Source organism: Cervus canadensis, chromosome 4 (assembly GCF_019320065.1).
Source record: "Cervus canadensis isolate Bull #8, Minnesota chromosome 4, ASM1932006v1, whole genome shotgun sequence".
NCBI classification, from domain to species: domain Eukaryota; kingdom Metazoa; phylum Chordata; class Mammalia; order Artiodactyla; family Cervidae; genus Cervus; species Cervus canadensis.
In genome coordinates this window covers 80,779,158-80,801,076 of record NC_057389.1, presented here as the reverse complement: position 1 = coordinate 80,801,076, position 21,919 = coordinate 80,779,158, and the positions used below count along the sequence as shown (strand labels likewise).

The window sequence follows — 21,919 nt, the reverse complement described above, 5'->3', positions numbered from 1 at the left end:
CAGAGTCTAGAGTTAAACAGCAATATACTTGTAGTGAACTAACTAGTAGTGTATTCAGGTCAATTTCTTTGGGCAATTAGTTTTGCCACGCTAATGCTAACTTAAGGGAAAACTAGGTGTGGGTGTATGGAAACTCTCTACTATCTCGTAATTTTACTAAAATTGTTCCAAAATGAAAGGTTTAGTCAAAAATATTATTGCAATTTCTGTCTCCTGATTGAAGCCTGACTAATACAAGGAATTGATCTAATTAAAAAAGAAATCACTTTTTCAATCTAATATATAGTATCAAATATATGCATAATGATAACCAGAGAGGAGGGGACAGAGAGATAAAAATCCTTGGGACCTAGGTCATTTTAACTCTGCTACTTAATAGGTTACTAGAGTATGCATTTGCTTCAAGAATTATGTGACTGAGAGTATTAAATCACACACCTCATAATGAGGCATTTTCAGGTAACAACTACAGACAAAACCCAGGTAACAAAATTCAGTGCTCTGACTCAGAACAGAATTTAGGTGCTTAAAAAAGGTGTCAGAAATGTTTTCTCAGACCATCTTTAAAGACTTCAGATATCTGTCCATGTTTATTGATGCTTCTGTTCATGATAATACCAAGACATGAGCTGTGGAGAATAAACTAAAAGTCACCTCAGTATCTTCACCCAGAATTGAAAGAACATGTGTTTCTCTAGAAGAATTCTAGAGGCTTCATCAAAAAGTTGGTCAATTCCAAAATAAAGCAACAGTTAATTTTCTAGAAGGCCCAAGTCAGTTCTAGAGAGTCTAAAACCCATGCTGGCTTTTCTTTCGTTTATACACACTTCAGTCTGATCTCTTAGCAAGAGGTAAGCTGCAGCTCTTAGGGGACAAAGTATGACTATGACTAAAATTATTCCACAACATTCCCCCTGAAATTAGTAATAACAAATCTCACTTCTCAGATGAAGAATACAGCCACTCTTCTCTTTCTCAATGGTTTATACAATAATGTTATTTTTCTTCTAAATGTGTAGGCACAACAGATCTTTAAGCTGGAAAAGTCAGTGAAAGCAACATTGCATTTGAGGTCAGTTGGCCAAAAAAATGGACATGAGCCAGATCCCACATCCTAAACATTCTGCCTCAACAGTGTGAACAGAATGCCCACTCTCCTCCTGATCTCCAGCAGAAGCCAAACAAAACCCTGCAAGACAGTTACCCATTGGAATGGGAACCCTGTCAGGGACAGAGAGGCATGCATACACTCTCCCAAAGACACAATGAAAAGGCTCTTTCACATGGAATGTTCTGTGCACAGACAGCACAAGGACCTCCCCTGGAGATCGATGCTGTTTTAGAGACAGCCAAGAAATCACAAGTCTAAAACAAAGCAGTTCTGACTAGATAAAGAATAACCTTCCCAATTCCAAAGGGAAGCAAGTAAAAATTCCTAAAACCAGCTTACCTATTATACATAGCCTGACGTTCTTTTTGACTGGTTTCAGGAAATTCTTTGGTAGCAACGAGGACAAATCTGTGTTGTCATGAGAGCTTGGTAATTTGAAAACTATTATTCCCTTTCTCTAAATGTTAACATTTCATGCATTACAATTTAGTTGCACTTGAGCTCTTTCTCACATTTTTCAAGGCAAAATGAAGTATAAAGGAACAGGAAGAGCACACAATTACATGCGCAGCAAGGAGTTAGCCAGAAAACTTAAGTTTTAACTGTGAAATTTAGAAAAGCAACTGTATTACATGACATTCCATCATTTAATCCTCATAATCATGAATACAGGATTTTAAGTGCAATTTGTTATCGTCCAAAACACCATCATCTTAGAATTATAATTCTAATATAATGGAGACAAATTATATATTATGAATGAGTACCTAAATAGTCATGAATTTTCATTTACTACCAGTTCACTCCAGTTATCTGAGAAAGTACTTATTATTTGTACCTCAGAATTCAGAGATAAATAAACAAGTTAAGCATTGAAAATATCAACTTTGCTTCTGCTTTAAAACCAACAAGTGGTAAGTTTTCATCACCAAGAAAATATATTAGATACATGAACAAGTAAAAACAGATGTCAGAATACAATAGCTGTTACCACAACTGCCTTACTGAATGAAGGAATCTGAATTCTGGATCCTACTCTGGAATATGTATTCATATTCATAGAAGTATCAGAATCAGATTACTGAGATCTCCTGCTTTCCAAGCACCTTTCTTTATACTCTATTCATAACAGTTCTATGTATAATACATGTAGAGATTTCAAAGAAACACTATTTGTGAGCGGGGCTGGGGATCCACACCACATTCTGCACTGGGCTGCAGAGGGGAACCCATGGAGACAAGGGGCTCATAGAGCAAAAACATCCGGAGACAGACAACAGCAGGTGGACACTTACCACTGGAGCAGTTGGTCCCGCCCCAGCCAGGCTCACACTGACAGGTGTTTGGAGCAATGCAGCGACCATGGACACATTTATCAGCACAGTGGGCTGTCAGAGAGAAAAATCAATCAAATAAGGAAAGTTGGCACAAGAAAAAAAACCCCAACAACACAGCTGTTTCACATATCAGTCTCAAGTGTCGCTTAAAAACAACATGCATGCTTGATAATTTTCTTCATTCCGTTCCTCAGCCCTCTTGCAGTCCTCTGTGTAACCAAACAATTCCCCTTCTTATTTTGAAACCTCCAAACAAATGCATTCATTTCTACTATTTAACTCTACTTCATGCTAAGTTAGGAAAGAAGTTTCAAGGAAAACTGCCTGATCTACTTTTTTTTTTTTCATTTATTTTTATAAGTTGGAGGCTAATTACTTTACAATATTGTAGTGGTTTTTGTCATACATTGACATGAATCAGCCATGGATTTACATGTATTCCCCATCCTGATCCCCCCTCCAACCTTCCTCTCTACCCAAAAACATTATCAATGACTACCAAATATATCCTCTTTGTTTCAGCAGAAGCATATGTGGATGCACAAACATACACAAGGCAAGATCTCAGGATTCCAAGGCAACAGAGGAGACCAAAAGGTATTCCCTTTATATAATAATACCTTTACTAGAAACAACAGTCAAATTTCTTTGTGCATGTGTTATTCATAACTATGACACAGCAGAACTAGATATCCTTTGTCTGTTGAGGAGAATAGCTGAAAAATGTCATCCAGGTCTTTAGGAAATAGTAAATCTCAGTTCCCATTTCATTACTGCATATCACTGCTGTGACCCAACGTGTGAAGATAAGGGATATCATTGCAAACATGAGCAGATGGGTAGTCTGATGATTTCCAAAACAAAGCTCAATGGATAGACAGAAAGGGACATCAGAAAGATGCAGTGTGGGACGTCAGTATTACCCTCACCCTTAGTGTCACTCACATGGTTAAACCTTCTTTAAAGTATCTGGATATATGAGTAATTGTGAAAACAATTCAGAAGAGTTTGGATTTAAGATCTTCCAAAATTTTACTTAAGGATGGGATAAGCTGTCCTACACTTGAGAGATAAGTTTTATTAACTCATTTCTTATTATAAAAATAAAATGGAGCTACTGCCCGATCATAAAATACCAACAAGCAAAATAAACCTGTCTCTTAAGGAAAAAAAGATAATCATAATATTTTTCAATTTATATTTCCTCAATAAAATGGGGAAAAATCTTTCTATGTCGTTAAATATCTTCAGTGTGATTTATATACTGTTGTAAGTCTATATTGTGTATATATTCATTATATATTATATTATTATCAGATATACACACACACACATATATATATATACTGCTGAGCCAAAAGTGATTATCACTTTTAAGGTTTTTATCAAGAAAATTCAGACATGAAGTGACATAAGGGAAAGACATTTTAGATGAAGAGAAAGCAAAAGCAAGAGAAGAAAGAAAAATAAATGGAAGTGAGAAGATCTGTCTGGGTACAGTGTTTGGAGCAATATCTTTGGAAAAAGAGATACTTTGAAAATCAAAGTAAGGTATCAGGACTTTGTTCTGAGAATTAGCGGGGGATATTCTAAAGATATAAATTTGTTACAAGAAACCATCAGGTAGGTCACCTGATGAGGACACTGCAACAAAACCGAGTGATCAAAATTTCAGGAGATACAAGTTTACATCCTACTACCAGAATAATTCCTTAATACCCAAGCAATTTGGTGAGGGGTACCAGCCATGTGAGCTAGAGATTTTGACACTAGAGTTCCCAGGAGATGCTTGTATGTATGTGCTCAGACATTCAGTCGTGTCCGGCTCTTTGCAACCGCGGGGACTATAGCCCATCAGGCTCCTCTGTCCATGGGATTCTCCAGGCAAGAGTACTGGAGTGGATTGCCATCTCCTTCTCCAGGGGAATCTTCCCCACCCAGGGACTGACCCGTGTCTCCTCCTTTGGCAGATGGGTTCTTCACCACCGAGCCACAGTTACATATGTAACTGTAATTAAAAGCAAAATCTGTCTGTAACATATGAACACACTGCCCTATAACATGCTGACTTAAGCTGCTGGGTTAAGTTGATAGGTGCCAATCTTAGGATTCAGTGTTTCCTGCCATTTCCATGCATGTTTCATATTGTAGATGGGTCATTCATTCAAAAAGGCCTTATTATTTCTTTAAATGTTAGGTATGCAAGTACAAGACAGCAAAATGCCATAACGGGAGTATGTAAGGTTCTACAAAATGTCACACAATGCCCAGAAGATGTAATAGGACGTTTAATAGGATGTAAACTTGTATTTCCTGAAATTTTGATCACTCTATTTTGTTGCAGTGTCCTCATCATGTGACCTACCTGATGGTTTCTTGTAACAAATTTATATCTTTCTTTAGAATATTCCCCACTAATTCTCAGAATAGAGTCCTGATACCTTACTTTGATTTTCAAAGTATTTTTCTCTCTTTCCAAAGATATTGCTCCAAACACTGCGCCCAGACAGATCTTCTCACTTCCATTTGTTTTTCTTTCTATTCTTGCTTTTGCTTTCTCTACCTAAAATGTCTTTCCCTTATGTCACTTCATGTCTGAATTTTCTTGATAAAAACCTTAAAAGTGATGATCACTTTTGGCTCAGCAATATATGCACATGCGTGTGCTCGCGCACGTGTGTGTGTGTGTGTGTATCTTATAATAATATAATATATAATTTCCCCTAATTGTGCAGGGGATGGTCTGGATCTTGAATCACACTGTTACATGGTAGCATGTACACCTAGGACACTCGCATCTTACAGAGGATGCTGGCACCCTTTGTAAAGATGCAAATTTGACAGTCCTTGGTCCAACTTGGCTAGTGTACTGATGACATCTATGTTGGCAACATATTGTTAGTGATCAGTCTTCAGACATCCAATTTTCAATTTCTCTTCCTTCAAGATAGTAAATCTACTTAAAATTCTGTTTCCACAGTTTGAGAAGTTTTAAAAATTAGATACTATTTCTCTTTAATATGAAACCAGACTTTTCTGTTACTGTACATTTAAAAGAAAACACAAACATAGGCAAAACACTCTCCGACATAAATCACAGCAGGATCCTCTATGACCCACCTCCCAGAATATTGGAACTAAAAACAAAAATAAACAAATGGGACCTAATGAAACTTAAAAGCTTTTGCACTACAAAGGAAACTATAAGTAAGGTGAAAAGACAGCCCTCAGATTGGGAGAAAATAATAGCAAATGAAGAAACAGACAAAGGATTAATCTCAAAAATATGCAAGCAACTCATGAAGCTCAATTCCAGAAAAATAAATGACCCAATCAAAAAATGGGCCAAAGAACTAAACAGACATTTCTCCAAAGAAGACATACAGATGGCTAACAAACACATGAAAAGATGCTCAACATCACTCATTATCAGAGAAATGCAAATCAAAACCACAATGAGGTACCATTACACGCCAGTCAGGATGGCTGCTATCCAAAAGTCTACAAGCAATAAATGCTGGAGAGGGTGTGGAGAAAAGGGAACCCTCTTACACTGTTGGTGGGAATGCAAACTAGTACAGCCGCTATGGAAAACAGTGTGGAGATTTCTTAAAAAACTGGAAATAGAACTGCCATATGACCCAGCAATCCCACTTCTGGGCATACACACTGAGGAAACCAGATCTGAAAGAGACACGTGCACCCCAATGTTCATCGCAGCACTGTTTATAATAGCCAGGACATGGAAGCAACCTAGATGCCCATCAGCAGACGAATGGATAAGGAAGCTGTGGTACATATACACCATGGAATATTACTCAGCCATTAAAAAGAATTCATTTGAATCAGTTCTAATGAGATGGATGAAACTGGAGCCCATTATACAGAGTGAAGTAAGCCAGAAAGATAAAGAACATTACAGCATACTAACACATATATATGGAATTTAGAAAGATGGTACTGATAACCCTATATGCAAAACAGAAAAAGAGACACAGATGTACAGAACAGAATTTTGGACTCTGTGGGAGAAGGCGAGGGTGGGATGTTTCGAGAGAACAGCATGTATATTATCTATAGGGAAACAGATCACCAGCCCAGGTGGGATGCATGAGACAAGTGCTCGGGCCTGGTGCACTGGGAAGACCCAGAGGAATCGGGTGGAGAGGGAGGTGGGAGGGGGGATCGGGATGGGGAATACATGTAACTCCATGGCTGATTCATGTCAATGTATGACAAAACCCACTGCAATGTTGTGAAGTAATTAGCCTCCAACTAATAAAAATAAAATAAATAAATAAAAGAAAACACAGAAATTGTATATAGTGGTTGATGAAAGGAAGTACCATTCATATTCTCAAATTTCAATTATTATGTCTATTTAAAATACTCTTGTTCTCACCCATTAATTTTATACTAAGCAAATGTTATAAATGTTAACTTATGAAGTAAATTTATATTAATAAAACACAACTTTGTCTTTATATCTTAGGCATCTACATATAATTTCATTTGATCAAAAAAATCAGTTCCACCATTTGAAACTTGGAAAATCTCTGGGTACTCAGGTCACTGGATTGAATGACAGTAACCTGGGGTTTTATATGTACAAACAGCATGGGGCCAGGAGAGGAGGGGTTTGGAGGGTGTTCCACAGGCAAGTCTCAATTTGCTCCTCTCCCTTTTTCCTCTCTCATTTTTTCATTCCTTATCTTCCTTTATGCCTTCTTTTACTGCACATCTTTCTCTCCTCCAAACTATGTCTTTGATATGCACAGCCACGATACAGACTGCAAACTTAACTGTGGTTTTAGATGTAGTTTAGCTCTTCGCCCCTGGGTGACACCAAAAGATTTTGCACTGCACCCACCTGAATCAACCAGAAAGAAAGGAAGGACTAAGCAAACCAGTCTAGAACCTTTTCTCTAATATATTACTAAAATGGGTAAAAAAACGCATGGTAAGTTAAACCTGGGTCCCAAAAGGTCAGGAATCAGAATTGCTTATGCTTGGGTACCAGTTGATTGTTCTTTGTTACTCTTGTTTTGTTGATTCCAAAAAAGGATACTGAGTGAATTTCTACATGGAAACATCAAAGAAGATCTGCTTCAAAATGCTTTGAGATTGCTGAATACTCATGCAAATGCTCTCATGCTTGATTCCTGATGATACAAACTTTGTATTTTATGAAATGAACACCAAGAAGACCAGTCAATTGTAATAGATGAAAAAACTCCTCTGATGGTAATTTTAAAATCTAGTTGTTGTTATTGTTTTTTTATGAAAACCTTGAAATAACATTTGGCTAAAGTCTAAAGCAAAACATAAGTAGATAGCAGAAAACAAATTAGACTGCAAGTTAATTAGGAATTGGAAGGCGCAATCTGCTTTCCTAACGATTTTTTTTTCCCTTCATTAAAGCTAGAGTCAAAGGAATCACCTCAAGGCATTGAAGCCTAAGGTCAAATAATGATCTAAATAATGAAATACATTGTTGGTACAGATCCTCAAAGGAAAGAACACAAAATTCTACTGCTGGGTGGTGCAGAATCCACATGGCACTAGACTGCCATATAAGCATTATCTCTGTTCCATGCCCTGTCCCACAGTTCGGGACTCCCCACACCCAGCAACAGTTCTCATCAAGAACCCACAGACCAGTGAGAGCAAAGAGAGAATGCAAGAAATGAGAGCAAGCTAGAAAACTTCGTTCTCTGATGCACCAATTCTCCAAGTTGCAGGAAAACGACCATAGCATCTGTGGTGACAAACACAGACTCTCCCTCTAGGAAGCTGGTTGAGCTAGATCCCTACCCTAGTTTCATCTTTCCTTTCAGCCTCAAATGCCACCTACTCTGGGTGCTGAGCTTTCATGACTAACAGACTCCATGTGAGAAACCATGGTGAGTTAAAGACATGAATTTGTTACATAGAAAATTCCAAAATCAGCTGGAAAAGAAGACAGGGAACAGTGGTCTCTTGTAGCAAATGCTCAAATTTCAAGAAGCACAAAAGAACCGTCCTAAGTATGGCTTTCTCATCCATGGGAAAATGTCATTTTATTCCCTAGTCTATCATTATTTTTAAAATATTTATTTACTTATTTTGCCTGTGCTGGGTCTTCACTGCTGACTTTTCTCTAGTTGCAAAGAGCGAGGAATACTCTCTAGTTGCTCTATGTGGGCTTCTCATTGAGGTGGCTTCTCCTATTGCAGAGCATGGGCTCTCGGGCACTCGGGCTTCAGTAGTTGGGACATGCGGGCTCAGTAGTTGCAGCGCCCGGGCTCTGGAGCACAGCCTCAATAGTTGTGGAACAGGGGCTTAGTTTCTCTGTAGTATGTGGAATCTACCCAGATCAGGGATCAAACCTGAGACCCTTGCATTGGCAGGCAAATTCTTGACCACTGAGCCACCAAGGAAGCCCCTATTCTCATTTTTATAAGTGCAATTAATTCCAGGAAAATGCTAACAAAGACAATCTACCCAATATGATTCTTTTTCACATCTCTCTTGAAGAAAATGGTGAAGAATCACATTCTGAGTTTTTGGTAATCTTTTAGACACTGATGTAAGCTGAATATGTGGAGCCATTTGGTATTCCACTGCGGACACATCAAGTTGCAAGGGGCAGGCAAGGCATCCTCTCTCTCAAGAACTGGGGGGCAAGACACAGTGATGAGAAAAACATGCTCTATCTTTGAAGTCAAAGCTGTGGACAGCCTGTCTGCCTGATGGACAGGTGAGGACTGACCTGATGACCCTGGAATCTTCTCTAATTAGGATCCTGTTTCAGCCTTAGTTCCTAAATCCATTTAAATCCCATTACCAGTTACTCATTCCTTTCACTTGTAAATACTTGCCTTTAATACTGGGAGCCACTAACTACACTCAATAGTTTTCTCTTCTGCCATAAACATTTCCCTTTGGATTTATACCTAGGGTATGGCAGAAAGGTGAAAGTAAGAGCGAAAAGACTAGAGATTCCTTTAAACCAATTACACCTATAAACACAGTACCTACTGTGTCTTAAAGGATATATTATAATCAATGCATTTAAGTTCATTTGAAAAATGCTTCCATGATCCACCTCTTGAAAATAATTGTCCACTAGAAACACATCAGATGGTCAATACTGAAATCAGTTTGATTATATTCTTTGCAGCGGAAGATGGAGAAGCTCTATACAGTCAGCAAAAACAAGACTGGGAGCTGACTGTGGCTCAGATCATGGACTCCTTAGTGCCAAATTCAGACTTAAATTGAAGAAAGTAAGGGAAAAAAATCACTAGACCATTCAGGTACGACCTAAATCAAATCCCTTATGATTATACAATGGAAGTGACAGATTCAAGGGATTAGATCTGATAGACAGAGTGCCTGAAGAACTATGGACAGAGGTTTGTGGCATTGTACAGGAGGCAGTGATCAAGACCATCCCCAAGAAAAAGAAATGCAAAAAGGCAAAATGGTTGTCTGAGGAGGCCTTAGAAATAGCTGAGAAAAGAGAAGCTAAAGGCAAAGGAGAAAAGGAAAAATATACCCATTTGAATGCAGAGTTCCAAAGAATAGCAAAGAGAGATAAGAAAGCCTTGCTCGGTGATCAACGCAAATAGAGGAAAACAATAGAATGGGAAAAACTAGAGATCTCTTCAAGAAAATCAGAGATACCAAGGGAACATTTCATGCAAAGATGGGCTCAATAAAGGACAGAAATGGTATAGACTTAACAGAAGCAGAAAATACTAAGAGGTGGCAAGAGTACACAGAAGAACTATACAAAAAAGATCTTCATGACCCAGATACCACAATGGTGTGATCACTCACCTAGAGCCAGACATCCTGGAATGTGAAGTCAAGTAGGCCTTAGGAAGTATCACTATGAACAAAGCTAGTGGAGGTGATAGAATTCCAGTTGAGCTATTTCAAATCCTAAAAGGTGATGCTGTGAAAGTGCTGCACTCAATATGCCAGCAAATCTGGAAAACTCAGCAGTGGCCACAGGACTGGAAAAGGTCAGTTTTCATTCCAATCCCAAAGGAAGGCAATGCCAAAGAATGTTCAAACTACCACACAATTGCACTCATCTCACATGCTATCAAAGTAATTCTCAAAATTCTCCAAGCCAGGCATTAACAGTATGTGAATCATGAACTTCCAGATGTTCAAGCTGGTTTTAGAAAAAGCAGAGAAACCAGAGATCAAATTGCCAACATCCACTGGGTCATCGAAAAAGCAAGAGAGATCCAGAAAAACACTTACTTCTGATTTACAGACTACACCAAAGCCATTGACTGTGTGGATCACAACAATCTGTGGAAAATTCTTAAAGAGATGGGAACACCAGATCACCTAACTTGTCTCCTGAAAAATATGTATGCAGGTCAAGAAGCAACAGTTAGAACTGGACATGGAACAACAGACTGGTTCCAAATCGGGAAAGGAGTATGTCAAGGCTGTATATTGTCACCCTGCTTATTTAACTTATATGCAGAGTACATCACGAGAAATGCCAGACTGGATGAAGCACAAGCTGGAATCAAGATTGCTGGGAGAAATATCAATAACCTCAGATGTGCAGATGACACCAACAATAAGGCAGAAAGTGAAGAAGAACTAAAGAGCCTCTTGATGAAAGTGAAAGAGGAGAGTGAAAAAACTGGCTTAACACTCAACATTCAGAAAACTAAGATCATGGCATCTGGTCCCATCACTTTATGGCAAATAGATGGGGAAACAATGGAAACAGTGATAGACTTTATTTTCTTGGGCTCCAAAATCACTGCAGATGGTGACTGCAGCCATGAAATTAAAAGATGCTTGTTCCTTGGAAGGAAAACTATGACCAACCTAGACAGCATATTAAAAGGCAGAGATATTACTTTGCTGACAAAGGTCTGTCTAGTCAAAGATATAATATTTCCAGTAGTCGTGTATGGATGTGAGAGTTGGACTATAAAGAAAGCTGAGCTCAGAAGAATTGATGCTTTTGAACTGTGGTGTTGGAGAAGACTCTTGAGAGTCCCTTGAACTGCAAGGAGATCCAACCAGTCCATCCTAAAGAAAATCAGTCCTGAATATTCATTGGAAGGACTGATGTTGAAGCTGAAACTCCAATACTTTGGCCACCTTATCTAAGAGTTGACTCATTGGAAAAGACCTTGATATTGGGAAAGATTGAAGGCAAGAGGAGAAGGGGACGACAGAGGAGGAGATGGTTTGATGGCAATACTGACTCAATGGACATGAGTTTGAGTAAGCTCTGGGAGTTGGTGATGGACAGGGAAGCCTGGCGTGCTGCAGTCCATGGGGTTGCAAAGAGTCAGACACGACTGAGCAACTGAACTGAGAAAGACACACCTTTCAACTAATCCATCTTTCCTGAGAAGTCTATCTTGATGTCATGAATAAAAAGTAACAAGTCTTGTCTTGCTTATTTTTTATTCTGAATTGCTACAGAGGAACATAGATTTCTTAGAGTTAAAGGTGCCTTTACTGAACACTATTCCCACATCTTTCAGATAAGAAAACTGGGACCTGGAAAATGAAATGATTTTCCCAATATTTGCAGTGGCAATAGAGGCAGTAGGAGTGACTCCAGGTGTCTGAATCTTAGTTGACCAAAATGTCTGATGAGTTTTGGTGGGAGTAGGGAGACAGGAAGAAAAGGATGATAACAACTTCACTGGGTCAGATACTAGGGCAGGTATGCTAGATGGCTGCAAGTCAGGAGTTAGAATATTCAGATGAGAAAAACAGAGAAAGTAGAGAATTGACTTCTAAGATAAATTTTATCCACTCCATATTTTTGTTTGTGACCAATTATATGCAATGTCTCTATAAAAATCAAATTCCTGCTACAGTGTTCACTACAGAGCAGAATCATTTTGTTTTCATATTTGCACACATTACATTGCAGTCTGCCTTCTTGTGTTTTTTCATGAAAAGGAATGGATTTCCTTCTCCTTCAATTCAAGGAGGTTACCGAGGTAGCAGGCACATTACTGGACACTACTATGGACACAAAAATGGCAGACCAGGAACTCTTAGTCTGCAAAGGAAGTCAAATATAGGCTCCCCAAACCCCAAAAATGCAGAGTGGAATGCAGGTGTAGCACAGGGAAAGGATCTGCCTGCAATGCAGGAGACCAGGTTCAGTCCCTGTGTTGGGAAGATCCCCTGGAGAAGGAAATGGCAACCCATTCCAGTATTCTTGCCTGGAGAATCCCATGGACAGAGGAGCCTGGCAGGCTACAGTCCATGGGGTGGTAAAGAGTCAGACACATATGAGCAATTAACAATACACTACTACATGAACAAATACTGTGAAGCATATTCAATGTTTCCATTTATATGTAATCCAAATAGAGACAGAAAGTATATTAGTTGTTGACTAGGACTGGGAGGGACTAAGTATGAATGTGGAGTGATAGCTAATGGGTACAGGGTTTTACTGAGGAAATAAAAGTATTCTAAAATTGATTGTGTCCTGGTTGTACAATTCTGTAAAGATGCTAAAACCCACTAAATTATTAATGGTGGAATATTATGGTATTGAACTACATCTCAAAAAAGTCATCATAAAAATACTTAAGAGAGCAATTAATTCCACCTGGAGTGATAACAAGGAGGATCTCAGGAAAGCGAGAATATCCGGTCTGGGGAAGTGGACATCTCTGGAATAAAGTTGCAGGAAAGAGATGCCAACAGCAGCTGCTTCAGACTTCATTCTCTTTTTATCTACCCCCAAAGATACATAACACACTGCATAGGGCAAGGGGCTCTCACCCCACAGCCATCACAAGTTCATATACGTGACATGCATTGATGGCTGATCAGTCATGGAGAGTGAGAAAACAGTGGAAGTCTAGAAAGTTGAAGTTAGTAAAGGTATTTTTAAAAATCCATACCTAAACTTCCTTTCCTTCCATTATTGATAGAGCTTTCATGACAGAGCTGGAAGGACAAGTACAAAGAACAATTACTGCCAGTGTCTTTGGCAGACATCTCTAATTGTATACCTAATGTATAGTCTTCTTTCTACCTTAATTAATAGAATACCGCTTTCACCAAGGACAATGACATGACCAGCAATAAACCACATTCCCAGCCCTCTTTCTGGATTGAAGTGTCCATGTGGAAACAGTATAGAAGGATAGGCTCAATGGTAAGTGCAATTTCCCATCTCTTTCTTCTTCTTGACGCCCAGTATGTGGACCAAAAGGCTGAATCTGAAAATACCATCAGGCAACCTTGAGGGAGGGACTTCCCAGGTGGTACGGTGGTAAAGAATCCACTGCCAATATAGGAGACACAAGAGACACAGGTTCGATCCTTGGGTTGGGAAGATCTCCTCCATTAGGAAATGGCAACCAACTCCAGTATTCTCGCCTGGAAAATTTCACAGAGAAACCTGGCAGGTTACAGTCCATGGGGTCGCAAAGAGTAGGACATGACTGAGCACACACACACACAACCCTGAGGGAAGTGCCCAGGGAATCATGGAACTCTTTGCTCTGAATTTCTTGCATGGATGAACAAATGCCATAAACCACTAACTTCCAGACATTTCATTACATAAAAAATAAAAAATTCCTCAGTAAATGTTTCCATTTTTCAACTATCTACTTATTGCAGCCAAACATGATTCCTAACATACACTGGCCCTTTGGAAGACTTTTCAGATGAGTCAGTTCCTGAGTTTTAAAAAAAACTCTATAATAGCAGAAAATAAGTATCTCAAAAATATCCCAAAAGCACTTGGCAAAATCCAACATCCATTCCTGAAAAAAATTCTCTACAAATTGAGATTACTCAAAAAAAAAAAAAAAGAGCTTCCTTGACCTAAAGGAGCAAATATGAAAGACCTATCACTAAGATTAGACTCAACAGTAAAAGAATGACACTTGACCCCTTAGATTAGGAATGAAACAAGGATGTCTGCTCCTGTAATTGCTATTCAGCTAGGGTCTAGCAAGGTAATAATGCAAGAAAACAGAAGTATCAATAAAAGATTGGGAAGGAAGAAGCAAAACTGTCTTTGTTTACAGATTACTGAAATATATATTGAATTATTGAACATATCTGAAATATATATTTCAGAAAATCTAATGGAAATCTGCTTTAAAAAAGGTACTAATATAATAAGAGAGTTTAACAAGTTTGCAGATGAAAACCAATATAAAAAACTTAATTATATCTCCATATACAGGAGAGAAACAATCAGCAATGGAAATTTTAAAAGCCATTTATAATAATACCAAAAATATGAGAAATTTAGGGATAAATCTGACCAAAGATGTGAAAGACCTATACACTAATAACTAACACCATTGCTGACAAAAATTAATTAAACTACCAAGGAAAGTGACCTATTTGACATTTACAGAACACCTCACCCAACAACAACAGAATATACGGGATATTCTCTCCAAATAAAAATAGAGACATTACTTACAAAACAGATGACTCACTACTGTTAAGATTAATTTTCTCCCAAATAGATCGACAGGTTCAACGCAATATCACTTAAAATCCCAGCAGCTTCTTTGGTTGAAACTGACAAGGTGATTTTAAAATTCATATGTAAATACAAAGGACCTACAATAGCCAAAACAACTCAGGAAAAGATAAAGACTAATACTACTTGATTTAAAGACCCAAAAACTACAGTAATTAAGCCAGTGTGATATTGATGTCTGCACTTAGTCACTCAGTTGTGTCCAACTCTTTGTGACCCTTTGGACTGTAGCCCGCCACGCTCCCTCTGTCCATGGGATTTTTCAGGCAAAAAAACTAGAGTAGGTTGCCATTTCCTCCTCCAATACTGATGTATATATATAGACAAACAGATCAAGGGAACAGAAGATAGTCAAACAATCCACACATATATAGACAGTTATCCTTTGACAGGGGCACAAAGATAATTCAGTGAAGAAAGAACAGTCTTCTCAACAATGCTGGGAAATTTGGATATCTATAGGCAAATAAATAAATATGGATATATAATTTTGCACCATATACAAATATTAACTCAAAATGAATCATAAACCTAAATATAAAACTTAAAAGTATATAGCCTCTGGAAAAAAACATAGGAAAAAACCTTTGTGACCTTGAGTTGGGCAAAGACTTCTTAGATATGGTACCAAAAGTACAACTTGCAAAGAACAAATTAATAAATTTATCCATCAAAACTAAAAAATTCTGCTCTTCAAAAAATATCATTAAGAGATTGACAAGTCACAGAAGGGAAGAAATATTTATTTAAAAACTAGCTGATAAAGAACTTGTATTCAGAATATACAAAAAATACTAAATAAGAAGATAAACAGCTCAATTACAAATAAATGAACAGGCGAAAAGATTTACTCACTTCACCAAGTAAGATGTATTAGTGGTACATATGTCTTAAAAAAGATTCTCAATATCACTAGGCACCAGAATAGTATGAATTAAAACTACAATAAAATAATACTACCTATCTATTCAAATGACTGAAATGAGAAAGATCGACTATACCAAGGATTGGAAGAATTAGAACTCTCATTACATTGCCAGTTGACAATGACTGTGGAAATTTTATTCAGTTTCTTACATTGCTGATGGACATTTGTATTACTTTCAGCTTTTGGCTACTACAAACAAAGCATCTCTACACTGTGTTCAAAGACTGTACCAAATGATTTATACCTACTCCAAGGTATTACCCAAAAGAAATGAAGGCATATATCCATACCAAGACTTTCACACAAATTCTCAGAGCAACTTTATTTGTAATTGCTAAAACCCGGAATGAATCCAAGTATCCATAAATAGATGAAAGAATAAATAAATTACAGTATATCTATAGAACAGAATACTACTCAGCACTAAAAAGAAATGAATCAATAATATATCTGACAATATGGATAAATCCCAAAGTGATTATGCTGAGTGAAAGAGACCAGAAACAAAAAAGAACACACTGTGATTGCATATGTGTTAATATAAAGCTCTAGAAAATGCAAACCAACCTAAAGTGACTGAAAGCAGACCAATGGTTACCCGAGGGTGGGCGGAGGCATGCAGGTAGGAATGGCTAGGAGGAATTACAAAGGGACATGAGCAAATATTTATACATGATGAACAAGTTCACTATCACGTTTGATGTGATTTCATGATTATAGACATATGTCAGTACCTATCAACTCACACCCTTAAATATGTGCAGTTTATTTTATGACAATTTTACCTCAGTAAAGCTGTTCTTAAAAAAGGAAAGGTAGAATGTGAGAAGAATTTCCAGACAGGGCCAAAGAGACCTCTCTCTATACAAACAGGACATAATAAAAAACCTGAGTTAACACTAAGACACTATAAACATGCTTTGCAATTTCAGTAAGTGTGGTCATTGGAGAGTGGGTTCTCCAAACGTTTTTGAAGATATTTGTTTTAGAGCCTCCCAAGACATATTTATTTGGGGAAATGCTAATATGACAAACTCACAATGCAATGTTCTACACTAAGCTTCTCTACAAAGTAAATGACATATACAAGGAAAGCAATGAAATTGACTTTTGTAATGGATCCCACACAAGGGATTGTAATACCATCTGTGGAGCACATAATCCTATTCATTTATTTAAAAATGGAAAGTTTTCAGCTTAATTCCACACATACACAGGCATTAGCTCTTCTGGCCACAACTCCCACATTGTGTCTCTTTAAGTTAAATCAGATTTGAATAATATAAGTAACACGATCCTAATGGACCAGAGTTTCAAAAAGTTAACAAGTGCTGAAAAAAAACTCTAATTCTCCTAAGCACAAATTCCTAACAACTCAGCCTACAAACTGGTTTGATGAGACAACTGCAAACCGATTCAATTTGAGAAGGATTTTGGAATCATCAGGAGACAGTTGAGAGAAGAAACCAGAAGGAAGGTACCTTCATTTGGGATGAATTATTTTCCTTCCTGTCTGGTCATGCTTGCATCTACTGGGAAAGCAGGGTGATTCTGTGGGAACTGTCACACCAGGCTCTTCTGTTTTTAGAATGGCATTCCTCTTGGTCTGACCACTTTCTACAGAGCCATGGAATTCCGTGACAAATATTCCTTCCCACAGCATGCTTTGCACCCCCGTGAATTTCTCTGCCCTATTTCATTGTGCTGATACTTGCTTCCAGACACTTTGCTTCTGGTTATCCAACATGTTTGAATCACATGTTAATAATAAACGCCAGCTCCGGGAAAAGTGAAGAGGGCAGTGATGGTCATAGTTGCCACTTTTCCCATTCCTCCTGGGTGATGGCCCCTGGACATTTCCTTTTGGACTCTGGTGCCCTCGTGTCCTCTTTGCTCTCCTGCTCTGTCAACGCTAACTTGAGAATAAATGGAGTTCTTATAGCCAAGAATCAATGACTAATTACAGCAACTAAGTTTATTTCCCTTGTCAGGGACATTTGCATTTCACTATGTAAGCCTTAAGCCAAATGTCTATATTAAGTGGCAGAAGTTCTTCAGAAAGGGTAGGATCAAACATCTAAAAGAAAGCTGGCAGCAGGATCATTGATACTAGAAGGGCTCATAAAAACCAGGGAACACAAACTCAAATGCCTGCAGGAACCAGGGGGATCAATGAAAAGAGTAAGTAGGTCAGTAAGGCTTGGAAAATCCAGACAGCATGTGCTCATTCAAAAAGGAGCAGCTCCAGGGGGGTCAAAAGGTACAAACTGCCAGTTATAAAATAAAAATAAGTCATGGGAATGTAATGTATAGGATGGTAACTATATTTAATAATCCTGTATAGCATATCTGAAAGTTGCTAAGAGAAAAGACCATAAAAATCCTCACCACAAGAAAAACCATTTTGTAACTATGTGTGGTGACAAGCATTAACTAGCCCTACTGTGGTGATCATCTCACAATATATACAAATATTGAATCATTATGCTGTACATCTGAAACTAACGTATCAATTATATCTTAATTAAAAATAAATAAATAAAAGGGTAGGCTCTGATAGGCAATAGTGTCTCGTGCCTACTGCCACATAAGAAGATCAAGCCAGTGTTACTAATCTCTTGATGTTTCTGTAGAAGATAAAAGTCCTAGGTTTCATGTTAAAAGTTCTTTAAATGCAAATATTAAGTGGACCAAACAAAACATGATTATGTGTCAAATCACTCAGCCTGCTAGTTTGCCACCTCCAACAGAGTATTGGCCTGCTTTATAAATACATCAGACGGTCTTAGAATGTTCAGAATGAAGAGCCATAAAGCTCTTTGACAGATTGCATTTTAAACTTATCCATCCTTTTCTCTTAATTTTAGTATTGACTCTTGTACTAACTGCAAATCTATGATTTATACAGCCATTTTGAATTTAATATCAAAATCAGCTTCATATACAGAAGCAGATAACCCATTGACAACTTCGCTTTTGGTAAACAACCATTTGCCATGAAATAGCTCTATGAATAATAGTTCGATACCTGGAAGACAGGCCCAGCCAATGCTGTACCAACTGATGAAGATAGTAAATAGGTGTATTATCTACACACTGGTGAAGAGAAGGAAGTGTCTGCTATATCCTGTCATGACTCAACTAAAATTTCTCTTTCTTGAGTTGTTTAAACAGACATCATCACTGTCCTTAGAGGAAATTGCAGAGTGACACAGCCAACACGCCTGAAAAAGACATCTATCATGGTATCCCCCTTCAAGAACAATAACTCAGCACTCACCCACAGAGAAAAAAGCCTTTCTGGGAGCTATGGGATCCAACACCATATACGAAGGGGCCCAGAAGCAGTCTCACCTAACTGCGCATCAAGTAATAGGCACACAGACCTGTTCCCAGTTGTGGCCACTGAGTGGCCTGTGAACTCTCCAGTCCATCTTGGCCATGGTCTAGGAACCCCAAGAGAACAATGTATTAGACAATAACACCTGGATGAGATAGCCTTTAAGAAGTACCAGGTGTCTAGAGGAGAAGCTCCAGCACATCACTGGATAAAAAAAATATGTATATATCAGTTTGGACACACTGGAGAGGGTAAGAGGAATGGTTAGACTTTATGCGCACCACCCTGCCCATAGCACATGTTGAGAGAGTCCTTCTCATCCTGTGATTTCTCATGTGGGGGAAAGCTAGTGCATATGAATGAGTGGAGCTTCCCCCCAGCTGTGTAGGACTTTGTCAGAGAGGCCCCTCTCTCTCTTACTATGTTCAAGAGTATGGAGTTGTGAGCTACATGACCAGAGGGAGGGAAGAAGACTGGGAGAAAAGCAGAAAGAAATCTCAGAGGGCATTAAAGAAACGTGGATCCAACTATGCGTGTCACAGAGTCTATCACGAAGCCCACCCACGTGCCAAAGCATATGTTGAGCCTGTGGATACCCCCAACTGGTCCATGGGCATTCCCAGTACTCTGTGACCTCAACCAACACCACCCCCTACTATTTATCCAGCTTACTGTGCAAGCTGCCAACAGAGGTGAGAATGAGCTTTGGCAAACTGCTACTGAACGTATGAAGAAAGCTCGCCTCAATCTGTGGACCAGGGAGAGATCCTAACTTGAGATTTAGCTCTCCCCTTGGAAAAGCAAAAGGCAGGGTGTCAGTCCCCAGGTTACTGCACTGTAGAATGTAGAGAAGCCATTCAAATTTAACGCTTCTCACATAAGAGGGAGCAGGAAGCATAGAGCAGGCATATCAATCAGTTCAGTTCAGTCACTCAGTTGTGTCCGACTCTTTGCAACCCCATGGACTGCAGCACGCCAGGCTTCCCTGGCCATCACCAACTCCCAGAGCTTACTCAAACTCATGTCCATCGAGTCGGTGATGCCATCAAACAATCTTATCCTCTGTCGTCCCCTTCTCCTCCTGCCTTCAGTCTTTCCCAGTATCAGGGCCTTTTCCAATGAGTCAGTTTTTCACATCAGGTAGCCAAAGTATTGAAGCTTCAGCTTCAGCATCAGTCCTTCCAATGAATATTCAGGACTGATTTCCTTTGGGATGGACTGGTTTGATCGTCTTGCAGTTCAAGGGACTCTCAAGAGTCTTCTCCAACACCACAGTTCAAAAGCATCAATTCTTCAGCGCTCATCTTTCTTTATAGTTCAACTCTCACATCCATACATTTCTATTGGAAAAACCATAGCTTTGACTTGACAGACCTTTGTTGGCAAAGTAATGTCTATGCTTTTTAATATGCTGTCAGGTTGGTCATTGTTTTTCTTCCAAGGGGCAAGCATCTTTTAATTTCATGGCTGCAGTCACCATCTGCAGTGATTTTGGAGACCAAGAAAATAAAGTCTCTTACTGTTTCCATTGTTTCCCCATCTATTGAACAGTTCCCCGTCTAGTCCCCATCTATTGATCAGTTCCCCATCTATTCCCCATCTACTGATTAGTGATCAATGCAAAGAAATAGAGGAAAACAAGAAGAGGTGGCAAGAATACACAGAAGAATTATACAAAAAAAGATGTTCATGACCCAGATAACCATGATGGCATACCAACAGAAGGTCTCAGAAAGTCTCAGAATCCCCAACAGAGCTGACAGAAGACATTTTTATCTACCAAAATCAGTAAGGAAAGACAGAGGAGGTGACTGCTACTGCAAAAGTGAAAACAGAAACAAAAGAGTTCAAGGAACATTAAATATCAAGGAGACATGACATCACCAAAGAAGCATAATAATCTCTGGTAACCAACATCAAAGGCATGGAGACCTGAGATTTACCTAATAAAGAATTCAAAACAGCTTTTTAAAAAGAAGCTCAATAAACTACAAGAAAACATGGAAAGACAATTCAATAAGATCAGGATAAACACACAAACAAGAAGCTTAATAAAGCAATGGAAATCATAAAAAAAGAACCAAACAAATTCTGGATCTGAAGAATATAATGAATAAAATGAAAAATAGAGAGCAATACAATAGAGAGCATCAACAAAGGAATTTATCAAACAGAAAAAAGAATCTGTGAAAAGGAAGACAGACAGAGGAGAACAAAGGAAAAAAGAATAAAAAAGAGTTAAGAAAGCCTATGTTATCTATAGGGTACCATAAAGGGAATCAATAGCAAATCATGAAAGAAAAGAGAGGGAAAAGGAAGCAGAAAGCTTATTTAAATAAATAATGGCTGAGAACGTCCTAAGTGTAGGAGAGATTTGGATATTTTAGTACATGAACCTCATAAGTCACCAAACAAATTTGACTTAAAGAGATCTTCTTTAAGTCACATTATTTAAAAACTGTCAAAAATTTAAGACAAAGAGAGAATCTTCAAAGCAGCAGGAGAAAATAAGCTTGTAACTTACAAAGGAGCCCTCATAAAACGATGGGCTGACGTCTCAGTAGAAAGCTTAAAAGCCTGGAGATAATGATGTATTCAAAGTCTCAAAAGACAAAAACCACTAAGTGAGAAAACTCTATCTAGCAGTTGTCCCTCAAAATGCAGGAGAAATAACAAACTCTCCCAG

General features: G+C 38.4%; 1 protein-coding gene across 3 annotated transcripts in view; it reads right to left on the bottom strand.

Moving 5' to 3' along the window:
- Positions 1 to 21,919, bottom strand: part of MEGF10 (multiple EGF like domains 10) — a 173,027-nt gene that overhangs the window by 83,590 nt on the left and 67,518 nt on the right. For all 3 annotated transcript variants that reach the window (XM_043465953.1, XM_043465952.1, XM_043465951.1), the window contains exon 5: positions 2,407 to 2,499. In XM_043465953.1, coding sequence (XP_043321888.1) covers positions 2,407 to 2,499 — 93 coding nt within the window. The remainder of the gene's footprint in view (positions 1 to 2,406; positions 2,500 to 21,919) is intronic.